This window comes from Ochotona curzoniae, unplaced genomic scaffold (assembly GCF_017591425.1).
Source record: "Ochotona curzoniae isolate NIBS_2020 unplaced genomic scaffold, NIBS_Ocur_1.0 contig_64, whole genome shotgun sequence".
Classification (NCBI taxonomy): Eukaryota; Metazoa; Chordata; class Mammalia; order Lagomorpha; family Ochotonidae; genus Ochotona; species Ochotona curzoniae.
Genome location: NW_024466502.1, coordinates 39,579,611 through 39,597,489, shown reverse-complemented (window position 1 = coordinate 39,597,489; position 17,879 = coordinate 39,579,611). Strand labels below are relative to the sequence as shown.

Here is a 17,879-nt window from a genome sequence, read left to right as displayed (position 1 = left end):
ATCGGTGGATGGAAATCTGTTGCTGTGCCTTAATGATGGAAATAATAAATAAAAAATGATTTCTAAATCTGTATCTATTCTAGTTATATACTAAATAATGATCTTTAGTAGTCGGAAGCTAATGACTATTGACCTCTACCCCAAATAGAGGACCCTAGAGTAAACATAGAAAATTAGGGGCAGGGAAGAGAAACTGGCCAAGGAGTACATTCTAGTTCGGAAGGCATCGCTTCTCAGCCTTTTGGCTAAGATCAAGTGTAGTATCTGTTCTTATCAGTTTAACATTCTAGTTAGGAAGGCTAAGTTCCAGCAAACTATTACACAGCATGTTCACTGTAGTTAATAGTAAGGTAATATATATTTCAGAATTGCTAAGAGAATAGATTTTAAATGATTTGCCCCCAAAAATGCATATGTGAATCAGTGAAATGTTAACTCAATGCAATCATTCATGACAACATGCATATATCAAAATATTTATACCCCATAATAAATACAGATATTATTTGTCAGATTAGATATTTGTGAGGGAGAAAAAAGTACAGTAGAAAGTTTATTCTGCCTGTGAAACTATGACAAAATTCTGTTCAGCCAGCTGAGATTTTGATGAAAATCACAGCATGACAGAGCCAGTAAGATACCAGAGGCCACTCCTACTGTAAATTTAGTTGTATTAATATTTGTTTTCTTCCCCTGTTTCTTCCCTGTTTCTCTGATTCCTTATTTATGTATTTTTAAAGTTTATTTTTATTTGAAAGGCAGGTTTTTACAGAGAGAAGAGAGACAGAGAAAGAGGTCTCCCATCTACTGGTTTATTCCCAAAATGGCTGCAACTGCCAGAAGGCAAGGGCCCTCTGCTGGCCTATTCCTGTGAGGTTAGCACCCAAGGCCTCCACCATCCTCTGCTGTTTTCCCATGCCCTAAGCCGAGAGCTGGTGGAACAGAAATGCAACAGCTGGGACACAAACAGATGTCCTTAGCGATGCCAGCACTTGCAGGTGGAGAATTAGCCTGTTGACCCTTGGTTCCTATACTTTTTATGTTTCTCTTCTTATTCCTTGATGTTGTTTTTAATTCACAAACTGACTTTTCTAAATATACTTATGAAGATACTCAATATTCTCCTTTATTCACTCAACATTTTAATGTTAATTAGGTAACTGTACTCATTTTAGATAAAATTTTAATCTCAGAGTAGTTTTAGACTTACAAGACAAAAATTGTATAAAATTCTCATGTGTCTATTCCCACTTTCCCACATTTTTAGCATCTTACATTCGAATATTTGTCAGTCAGTAACCCACACCCAGCTTCCTCTTTTATTTATATCTCATACAAACTGAAATGTTTGTGAAGTGTTTGTGATGATTAACCATGTCTAGCTTCCCCTAGTTCTTATACCCAAACTCCTTTTATCCTTCTACCCGCTTGTGAGTACAGGAGGTTTCAGAAAGCATTGACCATAACTGGAATCAAAATCTGAGATTTGCGTTGATATAAGAGAAGAAACTATTCTCTCTTCTTTCTATCACTATATATTCTATTCACTCTCTCTCATTTATATATATATATTTATATTTATATATTTATATTTATATATTTATATATATATTTATATATATATAAATGTATTACTACTATGGTTATTGACCAGGGTAGTTAATTTCTGCTTGTTCATTGTTTTGTAGGTCTTTATAATATGTATTTTATTACATGTAAAATAAGGCAATTTTTTTTTAATACAGAAGTTTCCCACTGAAGGTCTCTCCAATGTGGTTCGGAATGTTTTTGACTTTGATTCATATAACAACGACATGAGAGAGATTTTGATGAACACTTTACACAAATATGGGATACCTATTGGAGCAAAACCTACCAGTGTGCAACTGGCAAAGGAGTAAGGCAATTTCCCTGTTGATCAAATAATGTTGAACACTGCTCTTCTGATTTTAACTGCTGATAATTCCTAGCCTACTAAATAAGGTGGTGTAGAAATTACCTCCCATGAATAAATATTTTAAATATATTTGCTATTTGCTGGCTGGTTTTCAGTTAAATGGCATTATTTATAGTCTTGTAAATTGAGAATTGCAATTATTGTGACTGTCTTATGAGTAGATGTAATATAATCAAATAAAGGGAAATATTTGTTTCTTTAATAGTCTCTGTCATTTTATTGTATTGGGCCTCATTATTTCATAATCCAGTGCAAAAACGTTGCACAAACATCAGACTTGCATCTAGGGATGATCAACATTTTGTTAAGATGTTTGCATTCATGTTACATGTAGTTTTACTTACGGTGGTTTTTCATTTAGTAGAATATTACTTTCAAGATGTTTATTTACTTATTTCAGCTTCATAAATGAAAGAGACAGAACAAGTAGGTCCATTTAACATGGACATGCTGCCTTCTCTTTATGATCACAGGCAATATGATTAACTTCAGTTAAGAATCTTGAAAATATGCTATTGATCAGAAAGACAGTTAATAAAGATCATTAGGAAGAATTAAGGAGTAGTAATTAAGAAGTAGTTTTCAATATGAATAACTTAATAATACATGTAATACCATCTTATAAAAATAGCCAAGTATTATAAATTCACAAAGTACAGTGATTTTTGAAGGAAATTATTACTTGATTCAGTCTCACTATTTCCTATAGGAAAAAAAATTTTAGATACATATTGGTGATTAGTCTAGAAAAATATAACATATCTTAATTTACATAGTCATTATTTATTCTTTGAAGACATTATATGACAAATGCCAACAAAAACAGGTGTTTTAAGTATCTAGAATTTCTTAAAGAGAAACAAATATTTCCCTTTTGTTGTAAAAGTACAAGATAGAGTTATATTAGGCATCATCAGTGGATATGCTTGTTTTATTGTTGAGTGAGCAATTTTTTTTTCAGGGAGAGTGATTGGCTGTCACTTGCCGATGCATATATTTTTATATAATAATAATTTACTGATTCATTAGCAATTCTATGGACATTTTGAAATTAAGTCAGTAATATAGTAAGTGACTGTATCAGGGTGTTCAAAAATTATTCACGTGCAAACTCCTGTTTATACTCATTTTTCCCATTTTATAAGTTATATATTTTTTATAAACCCCACCCACACCGCTCCCTCTAAGTTATATCTTTGTTTTCACTTGGAAATAAAATACTTCTTAACCATTAACAATTTGATAATTTTATTAAGTTCTAACTTCTTGGAAAGTAGGAGTACATTTTTAAATAGTCTTTTTGTACTCTTGGGGGAGAGCAAAATAGACCAAAAGGATTAGTGAGGCGTGAGGAAGAGTTTCTCCCCAGAGTCATGCAATAGCCATGGCTGGCCATTACCTGAAACAAGTACAATCCAGGCCTCCCATTTTGGCAACAGGGGCTCAATGAATCGAGCCATCAGTGCTCCCTCCCAAGATCTCCATTGCTGTGAAACTGGAGTCAGAAATTGGAGCTGGGTTAAACATATTAATCCAGTGTGTGTGTGTGTAAGACAGTGAGAGATGTATGTATGTACACTAATCTTCTTTTGTCAGTACTGTAGGTAGAGATAGGATATTTTCATTTAACATCTGAACCCTTGAGGTTTTGTGAAGTTTTTCCCCCCATTTGATGAGAAAGCCAGAGAGGTAGCCATATACAGAAATCTTGCATTTACTGCTCCGTTCTTCAAATGCCATCAGCTGTAATGGACTGGGTTAAGGTCAAGAGGCCAGAACTCAATCCCTAATTTTCAATATAGTTGGCTAGGTATTTGAGCCATCATTTCTGCCTCCCAGAATATGTATTACCAAGAAGCTGGAACCAGAATGGACCCAAGACTGAAATCAAGTACTCCAATGTACTATGTGCTAAGCAGGACCTGAACCTCTGAACAAAACACCAGCCCTGAACTCCTGAATTCTATTTAAAATATCAAAAGCATACAAGATCTTCAAAAAGTTTATGGAAAATTTATATTTTAAAATATTATGCATGGACTTCAAAATTTGTGTACTAAGATGAGCCTATCTTTTTTCATGAAGTTTTTAAAGTATGCATGGTGTGTGTGTGTGTGTATGTATATATAGATATAGATATCTCATATATAAATAATTTACAACAGAATTGGGTTGGGTCCAAACATTTCACCAAAGGCTCTTAGATATCTGCTGTGGTTAAATATATATATTTATACAAATATATATGAATTTTGCATGCTTTTTCCTCAAGAAAATTTATTCTGATATATCTTTTACTTGAACATAAATATACTGTTAATACTTCAGCAGTTCCAAATTAAAGTGTTTCAGAATAATTTATCAACTGTCATGTTAAAAACAATTATTTTTTAAAAATCCTTTTCTTTTTCCAAATTACCATTTTGTGGAATTTGTTCTATTTTTCCTTTAATTAATTCACTAGTATCTAAAAAATCTTTAAAATCTTCAAATAAAAAAACTTAAGAGCAAATCATCATTTCATAAATCCTTACTATAATGTAAATGTGAGAATAGCTCACAACGTTTGTGAGAAAATGGAATTAGAAGATAAAGAAATAGACTTTTGACTTGTTGATTCTGCGCCTGGGTACACCTACATCTCATATTTGAAAGCCCTGATGTGAGTCCCGCCTTTGATTCTGATCCAGCTTCCCAGTAATGTACATTTCAGGAGTCTGTAGCTAAGGACTCAACAATGTGGGCTCTGATACCCATGTGGAGGACCTACAGTGCGTTCCAGGCTCTTGACTTCAGTCCTGCCTAGTCCTGGCTTTTGCAAGGATTTGGAAAGTAAATAAGCAGATGGAAGATCTCTCTCTCTCAGCATTGCAAGTAAATTTTTAAAAATAGTAAGTTTTTTTTTTTTAACTGAAAAGGCAGCTTTATAGAGAGAAGGAGAGACAGAGAAAAATCTTCCATCTTTGGGTTCACTTTCTAAGTGGCCGCAGTGGCTAGAGCCCATCTGAAGCCAGGAGCTTCTTCCAGGTCTCCCACATAGGTGCAAGGTCCCAAGGCTTTGGGCCATCCTTGACTGCTTTCCCTGGCTACAAGCAGGGAGCTGGATGGAAAGTGGAAAAGCCAGGACACAGAATTGGCACCTGCATATGGGATCCTGGCATTTGTAACGCAAGGATTTAGCCATTGGGTCACCGTGCCAGGACCTAATAACAATTTGAAACAGGTTTATTTTGCTGAAAAGTATTTTGAAATCCTCATAGATTTTTCATTATATACATTCCTAAAGAACCCTCTACTCTACTTCTGAATTTATACGGTATAGTAATAATTCAGTTTGCCTCAGGTTAGAAAGGCAGAGCTGAGATACATGCATTTATATTTATTGTTATCCTCAGTCCTAAAGATGGCTGAAAGAACATATAGGCAGATTATAAGTGATTTCTTAATCAGTTGTTTGGATTATAAGCGATTTCTTAATTAGCTGTTTGAATCAAATCCTCATTCCTCTGAATGAAAGTCTTAAGCTTTATTTCAAAATGAAAATAAGCAAAACACACAGATTAGTACATACTTCTAACGTAAATTTGGAACATTTTTACTCCGATTCAGGGTTGCTTTTTTATGCTATATTTCAAAATGAATACAAGGTAATTAGTTTAGGAAAACTGAAATTTAGGGTCAACACCATAGCATAGCAGATAAAGTCACAGCTTGCAATGCAGGCATCTCATATAGATGCAAGTTCATGTTTACTGCTCCACTCCCAACCTGGCACACTGCTGATGGCCTGAGAAAATAGCCCAAAGACTTAGGCCCTGGTCACTCATGTCGGAGACGTAAAAGAAGTTCCTGATGTACGGCTTTGGCCTTGCCCAGAGCTGGCTGATGACGTCACCTTAAGGGTGGACCAGCAGATAGAAGATCTTCTCACTCTCAGTCTTGCCTTGTCTGTAATTCCTGCCTTTCAAAATAAGTGTTTTCTTAAAAAAAAAAAAAATTCTAGAAAACTTTGTATGACTACTATAGGCTAGACTGAAGTCAAGAGCTTGGAACGCACTATAGGTCCCCCACATGGGTAGCAGGGCCCACATTGTTGAACCATTAGCTACAGACTCCCGAAATGTACATTACTGGGAAGCTGGATCAGAATCAAAGGTGGGACTCACATCAGGGTTTTCAAATATGGGATGTAGTTGCACCCAGGGGCAGAATCACCAAGTCAAAAATCCATTCGTTTATATTAGTACATATATTATACTACTTCTAATAGACATACTACAAATAACATTAGATATAATATATACTGTATATAATTATACTATGTGTAATACTAGCCATTGTTCATTTTTGTTTTCGAGCATCAAAGGAATTTCTGGAAACTTCTCAAAGACAGGGCTCATTTTAAAATGAAAAAAGCATACAGGGAAATTGTCCCTATCATTTGAAGTTACCTTCATGAGTTTTTCTCTCCCATATTTCCCTAAGACACACATACATATAATATTCACATTATCATCATCTTTGTTCCAAATGCCTTGCCTTCTTCTCTTGATTTCTTCTTTAGTGTTACTTGGTTTGTTCTTAAGGCATCTCTCCTCCAAAAAGCAACTATTGCCTGTTTGTCACTGACAAATTACCATTCGTTGTATTTGTCAAATAGGATAAAAAAATTTGAAGAAATGTAAAAAGCTTTTCTATGTAGGCTTTATGATCCTTATTTACTAAATAATAACATATCTATTTTTAAAATAGAATAACAAAAAGAGAATCAAATCTCCCATAGTTCTTCCATCCAGAAATAACCCTTGAGGAATCCTTCTAGACCTTTTGCTATGATTATATGCATATGTGTTATTTTATGCATTTAAAAATATTTGTTTCCAGTGATTTTTTTTATTTTTGAGTCTTTCTCCTTAATAGAAGACATATGCTACTAAAAAAGTTATTTTTAAATACTTCATTCCCAAGTGTCCTTGTTGAGAAGAAAGTTATTTAAATGAATTGACTTGTTTATATGAGAAAAAAAGGTGAAAATAACCCAAAAGTTAAAAAAAAAAAAGATAAGTTATATTTTGTTGCAAAAATTTAAAATCTAAGCTCCTAAAATTTTTCACAAACTTTTTGAAGACCCCTCATAACAGCAGTTCTTTCCCATTCCCTCTTTTTTTTCTGTATGTGTTCATTCCTTACCATCTGAAGCTTACGGTATTTACTCCAAACAGAATGAACAGATTTAAAAAGCACTTGATATGCTTTCATAAAGAATGAAAGCATTAATGACAACACTTTGTGTCTTTGTGCATATGTTTAAATATCATTATGCTCTTTGGATGTATAAATATGTTCTCACTAGACAGACTGAACATCTAAAAATAACTGTGATTGTACTTTAAAAGTGCCCAGAGCTGCCTACCAAGCCCTTTTAATTACTCACATGTCCTGTTGTTGTGCATCCCTACCTACTTCCAAATGTTTTATCTAAAAGAATTTTTAATCTTTCAGGGGGGAAAAAACAACTTTGAATTAACAAACTCTGTAATTGCCTTGGCCAAAGTTTTTATTAAATAACTCTAAGGTCACATTGGAATAATTTAAGAAGCAATGGTAGCTGTGGTCAGTGGTCATCCTTGAAAGAGGCACTGGGAAGAGGAAACGAGGTCTAGCTTTCTATACTATTTTAGCTTTAGTACCTATATTGCTTTCTAGAATTTAGTTTTTAAATGCTCATTGACTAGGAATGCAAAATTTCCCTTTCGCTTTCTTATTTAAATTTAAAAAGTTCCAATAAAAGCTCTGTTCTGAAATTGCTATTTTGTGGCGCCCTTACCTGCTGAGTAGCAAAGCTGAGGATTCCCCCCAGAGCCTTCTGCAAAGGGAGAACACTGCCCTGTTAGCAATGGCCAATAGAAATGCCATGACTCGGGCATTGCCATAGCATATCGGCACAATGTACAAAAATGTTTACAGCAGTAGACTTCAGTTTCAACATAGAAAGTGACAGTAAGCCACATTTTAAGGCACTAAAAAAATTTTTTTTAAAGTTATCACTTACTTAAGTGCTTTAAGTACTTGACAAATATTACCACACCTTATCCACACAACAATTTTGGCTTTTGACTCCTTGGTTCTGTTTTACAGATTAACAAACTGAGGCTCAGGAAATTTTATATAACAAATCTTACAACTAATAAGTAGCACAACTGTAGATACAGCCGCAGATCCAGCTCATTCCAAAGTTTGGTATCTTTCTGTTTGTTCTGCTGTTGACAGAAGTATAATGCAATACAACATTGGCTATCACATTTGCAAAAATAATGGAAACTTTTGAGTTATCTTTCATTGTATTTTCCCACTATTTGGGGACCCTATTAGACACAATGTATATTTAACTTTTGCTTTAATTGCTAGATTAATTGTGCTCATCAGTTTTCTCCAAATTATTTGAAAATAGTCCTCTGTCTCATGGCCTATTGTTAACTCTTATTTTATTTTGAAAGATGAAAGACAAGGAGAAGGATAAGGTATACATTCCATAGGCTGGGTTTAAACAGGTAAGGATGAATCCTACGGGAAAGGTACTCGAGAAGTTTCAGAATTGAAATACTGAAATAAAGAGTCCATAATATCATGCCAACTCACAGATGCTGTGATTTCCTGTCCCTAATTGAGCAAGGGAGTTAAGTACATAATGAATTTTCCAAATATCAGCCACCATTCATGACTTTATCAGCTAGCCTCCACATGTTTGTGGTGCTCCTGAGAAAGGTAGCTAGCGTTGTGTTTTCCTGTTCAGGAGTCGTTGGTGTCTCTTTGCAATGTGCGTTTAGAGGACTGTGTCTCATGGTTAGCTTTCTTTTCAGGACAATGACAGTGGTGTGTACTTGTAAACAGAACACCTTGGTCTCTTTTGAACTTGTCTTTGAAAAACTCTCTGTCTAGCATTGGTTTTCTGCCTTAGGACTTAGCCTGTGTATTTGGGCCATCAATAACAGCTGCTTCTTCTCGGACAGAGTACAGCTCTGGAGTCTTCAAAGTACCAGAAGCATCAAAAGAAGCAGCCCCAGCTGGGACCTCTCTTTGGAGTAATTTCATTAGATTTCTCTTTGAAAGTAGGAAAGATTATCCATTTATGTTTATCCACATAAAGCAAAAATACTCTGCCTACTATTTTGAGCCTCACTTCCCTTTTTCCCAGACTAGCATGTGCTATAACTTCTCTTTATGGTCATTGTTTTACAAGTAAATTCATGGTGTTGTTCATGGAGTTCTAAGGTATGTGATCCCACTCTGTCACATGAATTACTTTCACTTCACTTAAAAGCTCTTAGTTTTCAAAAATAATGAGATTTGCATCAGGACATCTTACAACTATTGTTATTGGAATGACAGTCTTTGATTTTATATGTTTGTAGTCATTGGCCTATTTTCTCTTGATATATTGTGAAGTAACTTCACAACTGTTTCATTTGCATTTAGCTTTTTATATGGAGGTGTAAGTATATATGTATCGCCAGCCTGAACAGAAATTTTCAAGATCTCCAAGTGTTTCATATGTGCCTGAGGCAGTCTCACAGATTTATTTGTGATCCCTTGAGAATTTGCAAATGAAATTTTAGGAAAGCCATTACCTGACTTGATAGCCATTCCTAATCCCCACCTTTACTGTCTCTTCCAAATACACCTGCAAAGAGACTGCCTCCCTTGCTGAGAGTCCTCTAAGTGAAGAAAATGGCATAGATTGTAGTCACAATACAGTGGTAAAGATTTACCATGGTGATTTGCAATTTGCCACTTAAAATAAGAAAACGGGTTTACACACACACACACACACACACACACACACAGTTCTGATGAACCAGACATTCATTCATGTAAGAGACTCGTCAGTTCATACAATGGCCTATGTTATATTAGAGCTATATCACAGGGAACAAGGATAAAGGCAGCTGAATTTTTAAAGCAGCACTAGGCCGTCCCCAGGCAAATAAAGGAGGAGACAACAAGCAGAGGAGTTTGAAGAAAGTGTAGTGCACTTGGGTGAATACAAGTGGTTTGGTGACCAAAAAGTTAAGATTAAGTGATGGTGGGCCCGGTGCGATGGCGCAGTGGTTAAGGTCCTCGCCTTGCATGCCCGGGATCCCATATGGGCACCGGTTCTAATCCCGGTGGCCCTGCTTCCCATCCAGCTCCCTGCCTGTGGCCTGGGAAAGCAGTCGAGGACGGCCCAAAGCTTTGGGACCCTGCAGCTGCGTGGGAGACCCAGAAGAGGCTCCTGGCTTCGGATTGGCATAGCATCAGCCGTTGTGCTCACTTGGGGAGTGAATCATCGGATGGAAGATCTTTCTCTCTGTCTCTCCTCTCTGTATATCCGCCTTTCCAATAAGAATAAAATAAATCTTAAAAAAAAAAAAGATTAAGTGATGGTGATGCTGTGTGATGATGCTGAAAGGGAGAAAAGAGTCAAGGGGAATTTTAGAGGAGTCTGAGCCAGAGAGTACTGTCAGATTTAGTTTTAGAAAGACCCTATGATTTTACAAAGATAATAAACTGAAAGGCAGTGAATCTGAGGGTGGAAAGCCTCTTGGTTAATAGGTACAGTATGTGGAATGTTGAGCTCTGATGTAGCTCTGATGAGGAAAATGAGGGAAAACAGTGAAAGTTAGATGCCACAATGAATGTATTGCAAATACCCGAAATTCAAATGAGTAAGACTTAAGCCTTGTCCTTAAAGAGTTAACAATCTAGTAAGGAAACCGCAGAATACTACCAGTGTTACTATACACAGTGTTTTGTTCAAAGTGCTACATTCACAGGGTATTCATCCTATGAGCCTTTCTCGTGGGAAATGAAGGAAATTTTTCCCCGAGAAATTCTGTAGCAACTAGGAGAGTTTCACTTCCAGTTGTTCTTGTTGTGGATGATTAGAAAAGAACATGAGATCCGAAAATACTAAGATGTGGTGGATAAAGCAGATGGCAGAAAAGGAGGAGACATTCCTTGCAATGAAACTTGAAGAAAAATGAAGGAAAGGAAACCCAGTTCCTAGAACTGTAGTCTGGCCACTTGTGTGCGGAAACAGAGAGCCCGAATGTGTGGAACAAGCTGACGGCATATATTCTGGTGCAGAGTGATGCTGGACAACAGCCCTGAGAGGGCACAGTATCATTCTGGGGACCGGGGAGGTGTAATTGGGAAATGCCTGCCGAGGAACGCAAGGTTCTCCCAAAGCTTTTCCATCTTGCACATCCACATTACTCTGCATTTCTGTGACCTCAGCAGGATGGAGGTGGCAGAGGAGCACAAGAACAACTTACAAAGTGAAAACCATAATATCTACAAGCAGAACCAGGCACATGAAGGAAAACACACACACACACACACACACACACACACACACACACACATTTGTCATTTACAACAAAGTAAAATTAATTTGCCAGCAACATGTGGGAGTGCAGGAAATAAGAATTCTGACGTTTGTAGCATATGAGGGAGGATTTAATAGGACGTAATGGTGCTAATCACTGTTACTAACTTAAAGCACGTAAGAAGACTCTTGTACATTCTCTCTTTAAGATACTGAGTTTATAGAAAATACAAAAAACATTTGATATTTCTAACATTTGTTAGAAATATCACAGGTTCACTACTGAACTGATACTCCTGAAATCTTATTCCTTGTCAGGTCTGAAACTTGAAGATCACAGTCTATCAAATTTAGGGTCTCCTGTGTGCAAGTTTGCATGAAAATGCCATAGAGCAAATAGATCTGCCCAGAAGGAAAGATACCAGAGGAAAGTAGTGTTTGAATTGAACTTTTAAATAAGGGAGGATTTCACCCAAGAGATAATAGCAACAGGGAGTTCTGGGCAGGCAGTGATAGCTTTGAGGACGCATGGAATACATAGCATGTCCAGGAAAAACAAATAGCAATTTGAAGAGGCTACAGTATAGGTTGACCTGGAGAGTAAGAAGAAAGGGGTAAGAGTTGAAGTTGGACATATTTGCCTGGGCTATTCTATAAGAGGCTGTAGTGAACTCAGCTACGCAATCTGACTTAATGTTTGCCAGGGGTTGGGTTCGAAACATGAGGAGTAGGTGAGGCCTTCTAAAATTGGAGTTGTTCTTTTTCTTTTCAAAAATGGTAGCAATTGAAATTTTGAGGCAGTGGAACTACCCTGAAGGATTCCATTATTCCCATGAAAATTAGTAATTCTTGTGGTAAGGAAATGTTTTAGGAATTGTTGATAATAGGTATGTCAACAACTTCCAATTGCATAATGCCCCTAGAAAGATCCAAATCTTTTTCATGTGTTTTCTTTCATACTCCAGAAATAGTATTGGCAAATGTTCAGAGGAGGCAGAAATTTGCCAGAATATATTCTTTAAAACCCTAGTTAACCTCTTTATGGAAGCAATCTTAGACTAATCTCTTGCACGTCATTCAGACTATGTTACTTGACTTTGGTGTCCATATGTATTATGTTATGAAATGTATGTGTATTTAGGGAAAAAATCTGTTTCTTTTCTGTAACTTGCTCAACTACTATAATTTGCCCATCATAGTTTTGATCTTCACCTTTCTTTGACTTAAAGCTTTTACTTCCAGATCTTTATTATTGCTTCCACAAGGGATTAAGAAACATCACAACATATGAATTGAAATACTTAGTTGTTTTAAAAAACATAAAATAATGAATGACATTTAGATAAAAAGTAGTGCTATTTCTAGACCTTCGGTTCATCCTTTTTCCCCTTCAAATCAAATCCAGACACCATTCCAACTAGGACTTCAAAAAAGTTAAACAATACAAGTGACAGGATCTTAAAACCATGGAAAATGCCATTATTGTTTCAGTCAGGTTGTATTTAACAACAAAAGTCTGGTCAGGGTTATTAATTTCTAGTTAACCACAAATTAATGTTGATTGTGTTTTAAAATCAAAAGTTTGTCAATACACCTGAATATAATGTTTTTCTGTTCCCCTGACTACTAGTTTCCTGAAGTGGAGAAAGTTACTAATTTTTATGCGTCTGATTGAGAGAGCTTAGTAGCGGAAAATAAATGAGAGGCTTTGGTTTCCCTCAATTGGCTAGAGTAGAATCCAAGTAAAAATCTAGAAACAACATTTTGTGTTGTTACCAAGGAACATAGCAGAGTCCATTTGATTGGACAATTCCAGGACAGCCTTGTGTTTCTTAATATGTCCACTGGGTTACAACTATCATTGTCAATAACTTCTATTACATGATTCCAGAATAGATTCTATATGGAGTACCTGAAGATCTTTCCCATATTCTGCCAACCAGTATGTGCTATTTTTATTTAGAGTTAGGCAGCCTGTAATGTCCATAACTTATTTAGAATGAGCTGGTGTATGCAAAGCAGATTTTATGAGTATCCCTGGCATTTTCAGTTAAAACTGGAAATTGAGCAAAGTTACCTTTTCTTAAGTAATGAAGGTTTTATATATATATATATTCTGAAGTTATTTTTGTAGGATTGTTAACAGATGTGTTAGATCTACTTTTTAACCTAGCATCATTTTTATTAAGCAACTCTCTACCTGTAATTAGATTTTAAGATCTGAAACTTTAAGAGCCATTTTCGGATGTGTCAGAACTTCTTTTCATGTTTTAGTAAAGCATGTCCATTTATCAGGGCTCCTATTCTATTGTTTGGTAGAAATCATTTCATTCTCGTTATTCATTTTTCTCTCCAGAGAAAAGAGATACAAGGTTGTTAAACATACTGATAGCTGCCTCTACTCAATTCTTCCATCACAACAGATGCCTCGAATTGACAAAACCTAAAGATCATTCCTTTCATTTCACAAATGAGATTAATACTCTGAAATATTTGTTGTCTTCTCCTTTCCTAAATCTGCATAGTTAGTTAATAAAGGGACAGGACTTAGGACCAGCTCTCTTGCTTTCTCTTGTACTATGTCTCCCATGCAGAGGGAAAATAAGTGTCTCCTGCCTTTGTTTCTACTTCTATATTAGGAGGCCTGAGTCTATTCTGGGGAACTACTGAAAGCAACTAAGCAATACAAATTGTTCCCCAAACTAGGGGATATGAGATATTTGCAAGATCTACTCTATTGATCTACAATAGAAGATCAATAAAATCTAATTTTATTATATTCAAATGAAAGAACAAAATAATAGGAAATCTTCTAAATCAGTCCCACCACACCCCTATGCACACCGTTCCAGTAAAAAGGAAATAAGCAGATTGCCAATCAGAATAATTACTTGGTGTTTACAAATATATGTTCAGGGCCCGGCGTGATAGCATAGTGGTTAAGGTCCTCACCTTGCACACACCAGAATCCCATATGGTTGCCAGTTCTAATCCTGGTGGCCCAGCTTCCTATCCAGCTTCCTGTTTGTGGCCTGGGAAAGCAGTAAAGGACGGTCCAAAGCCTTGGGATCCTGCACCTGCGTGGGAGACTCGGAAGAGCTCCTGGCTCCTGGCTTCAGATTGACTCAGCTCCAGCCATTGCGGTCACTAGGGGAGTGAACCATTGAATGGAAGATCTTTCTCTCTGTCTCTCCTCCTCTCTGTACACCTGCCTTTCCAATAAAAATAAATAAATCTTTTTTAGAAAAAAGTATGTTCATGCACACTTTTGTCATATGACTAACAAAAATTTCCATGTAAATTTCTTTCTAAATTATTTGCTCCTCTGAAACATTAGCAATTCAAAGGGACGAAATGCATGTTCCACCAGAATGTTCTGGCCCATTCTTTAATGTAAAAAATACCTTAGAAATAACACATCAAAGCTCTCCTTAACTGAAAATAAATGATATTTAAATGTAAGTATATACTGTTTTGATAATCATCAAACTCATTCCAAGCATGTATTTCAGTCTGTTGCCGTAGGACCATTATTTTTAGAGAAATGTTAACACTACAATAATTTTTCTCTTTACTTATAATGAAATAAGAAATTTCTAAGTGATTAAACAAACCAGTGGTTCGTTTCTTTGCAGATTCAAATAAGATAACATGAGTGAACAGTAAAGACTTCGGTTTCAAAATTTTGACTGTAATTTTGCACTTTAGCATCACTGTATTACCCCTGCTAAATTACTCTTGAAAACTGCTTAAAATAAAACAAAAGTAATGAATGTTTCCATTAGAAGCCATATAAGAGAATCCCTTGATGAGGGCAAGAACTAAAAGTGTTCGACTGGTACTGGGGGTGCTGTTTCTAAAGGCACAAGTTGCAGAGCTGTGTTCAGAGCCAGGTGACATGTTCCTGCGAACATTTGTATATGTGTTACTGTGCTTCAGTCCTAAGTGAAAAAAGTTACAAGTGAAATAGAGTTTGTAAAACTTGTCCCATACATCTTACAAGCATGAGAGTATTAGCATTATTACTGTTATGGGGTATTACTTAATGCTAAATTTAAGGAAAAGAGGCTGAAATTTTTAATGAATTGCCCCAAATATTTTAAAGCTTTCCTTCCCTCTACCAAGAATTTATATGTTATATTTCTAAATATTTTACCAATTCAAGGAAGAAACTGTAAACATTAATTATATTCATATCTATGAAATTTATATCTTTCACTAAACTATGATCAAAAATAAATTGTCTCCTAATTTTCTACAGCATGGTGTTTCTCATGTTAACATTTACTTCAGTCATAACATTATGGACTGTCCCTGAATCAAATGAAGTGTAACTCACCATTTAAGCCATTCATCAGATGTGTTTGTGTGATTGATCATAAATTACTTATGACATATTAACAGAAAAATGTCTACATCTCTTTGACAGGTTGCCTCTACCAAAACAGACATTTGTGGGCTACTGGACAGTTGGTCAGGCAACAACTGGAATGCAGAAACTCTTGTGTCCAGCAGAAACTCAACTCATAGACATAAAGGTGGATATCTTTTTGTGGTTTTCTCTTAAGCTGTTGAATCTTACAGTTTTTTCCTTATGTATTTCCTGAGAAACATTCTTAGTCATTCTCAGAACTCACTTTACCTGATGCTGATTTAGCTTGTACTCAACCTTCAAATCAGTCTGACCTGTAACGTCCTTACTACATGTCATTCATAATGTCCAAATAGAATTCTTACTTTATGTATCAAGAGAATCAGTCAGGTGTATTATGTTGCTGTACGATTTGTCTTTACTTTGTGTTTGCTATTGGAGTTAAAAACTATGTGTGTGCTTTTGAAAAAGTTCAGCCACCTTTTCATTACATTTTGCTGATAGATGCTATCTTCTTCATGAGAAAAGGTAATGGAAAGTACTATCAGTCACTACTTACAGAAGAAATTACTCCAGTTATTTCAAGAAGAAAGTTATTTATAATGAGAAATGAGGTGCTTGTAAAAGCGTTTGAAAGGGCAGAAATGGATCAGGGGGCCAACACTGGTTTTGCAATCAATGTTTCTCTGTCTGCTGCCATCCTTGTTCCTGGGACTGTCCAGCAAACCAAGGCCAGCAGACTTCTTTCTGTAAACATGCAAATAGTAAATATTTTAGGCTTTGTGGCCAGACAACATCAGATTGAAGAAGCAGTCCTGGCAATACACAAACAAATGGGTGTGGCTGTGTTCCACTCACATTTTATTTACTGAAGTAGGCAGTAGGTTGTACTTATCAACGTGTGGGCTTGTCACCTGCTGCAGTACAGCAGCGGTTCCGGCTGCTTCTATTTGTCAGGGCTTGCTTGTCTGTGTCATGCAGGAAGATGTCCAGCTGCCTCTCTTCTCCTTAATGCAGGAGCATTAAATTGTCAGTACCTAAACACTCCCAAAACTCTTTCTCTACGCTCTAAAGAATATAATTTGTAATCTTCCAATTCCTGAGGTACAGGATGAATGGAGAATGCTAATACCTTATCCCAAATATTTTTGATCAATTTATGATTGCAGAGGATGCAAGTCATTGAAATTTCAGTCATCTCTGCAGAGTTCTTCTAGGACTTTGTATCTAAGTACCCAGCACTAATATCCATAACATTAATAAAGTGGTTGCTCTGCTTACTGTTTGCATTGAATGATTATCACCATGGATGAAATACTCTTTCATAAGTAACAGTGGTAATTATCAGTAGACTCGAGTTTTCTTTTAATTTTTACTTTTCAGATGTCATATTGTTATTACATTTTATTTTAAAAGGCATGATTCAATCATTACATTTCTAGATAGCATTATAAAAGCACTGTTTCCAATGGAAATATTGCCAAACCCTGGTTCATTCATGTACAGATTATTCTCCCTGTTTGGACAGCTCTGAGCCCCAATACATAGTATACAAAACTGGCTCTTAAGAAGAAATGAAGAACTGAGAAACATTTTGGGGTTCTACATCAGGTGTATATTTATGAGTAAAACAGAAAAGAAAGTAGTATTAAATAAGATAACACATCTGAAAGCATTTGTGAGTGCAAGGATATACTGGCATTATTGATACAACTATAATAGCAGCCCATAAAATGAGAAGAGGCCTAGTAGGATATTATGTGCTTCAATTAAAGTATGTTTTAAAAGAATTATAATTTTTCCACATTTGGGAGACTATGTAAATTTCTGAACTCAGCTGTTTTATTACAGGGTCCAGTAATTGTAAACATACAGGAGTTTCCACTAGAAAGACAGGAAGCAAGATCCCTAAGCTTCACTGAAGAATGTGCTTCCTGGAGGTTGCCATTGGAGGAAGTTAATATAATCTGTGATATTGCTACAACACATGGTACGTAAGATTCCTTTTTTGATGTTTTCTACATTGATTTTTGTTAAGGAAAAAGATTAAAGTAATGTCTAGACATCAAAACGTCTATGATAGACTCAGTGAGTGTCATTTGTGGGTTGGATACCAATTATTTGTAATTTAGAGCTAATTTCCTCTAACAACCTAGGAAAATGCCATTGTGGAATCCACATAT

The 17,879-nt window shown here is 35.9% G+C and overlaps 1 protein-coding gene and 1 pseudogene across 1 annotated transcript in view; both read left to right on the top strand.

Annotated features, from left to right (window-relative positions):
* The window catches only part of VWA8 (von Willebrand factor A domain containing 8), a 333,428-nt gene that overhangs the window by 192,802 nt on the left and 122,747 nt on the right, over window positions 1-17,879 (top strand). The window contains exons 26-28 of the mRNA XM_040991347.1: window positions 1,746-1,897; window positions 15,754-15,862; window positions 17,548-17,686. Of these exons, the coding sequence (XP_040847281.1) occupies window positions 1,746-1,897; window positions 15,754-15,862; window positions 17,548-17,686 (400 nt within the window). The remainder of the gene's footprint in view (window positions 1-1,745; window positions 1,898-15,753; window positions 15,863-17,547; window positions 17,687-17,879) is intronic.
* LOC121163805 lies at window positions 226-388 on the top strand (annotated as a pseudogene).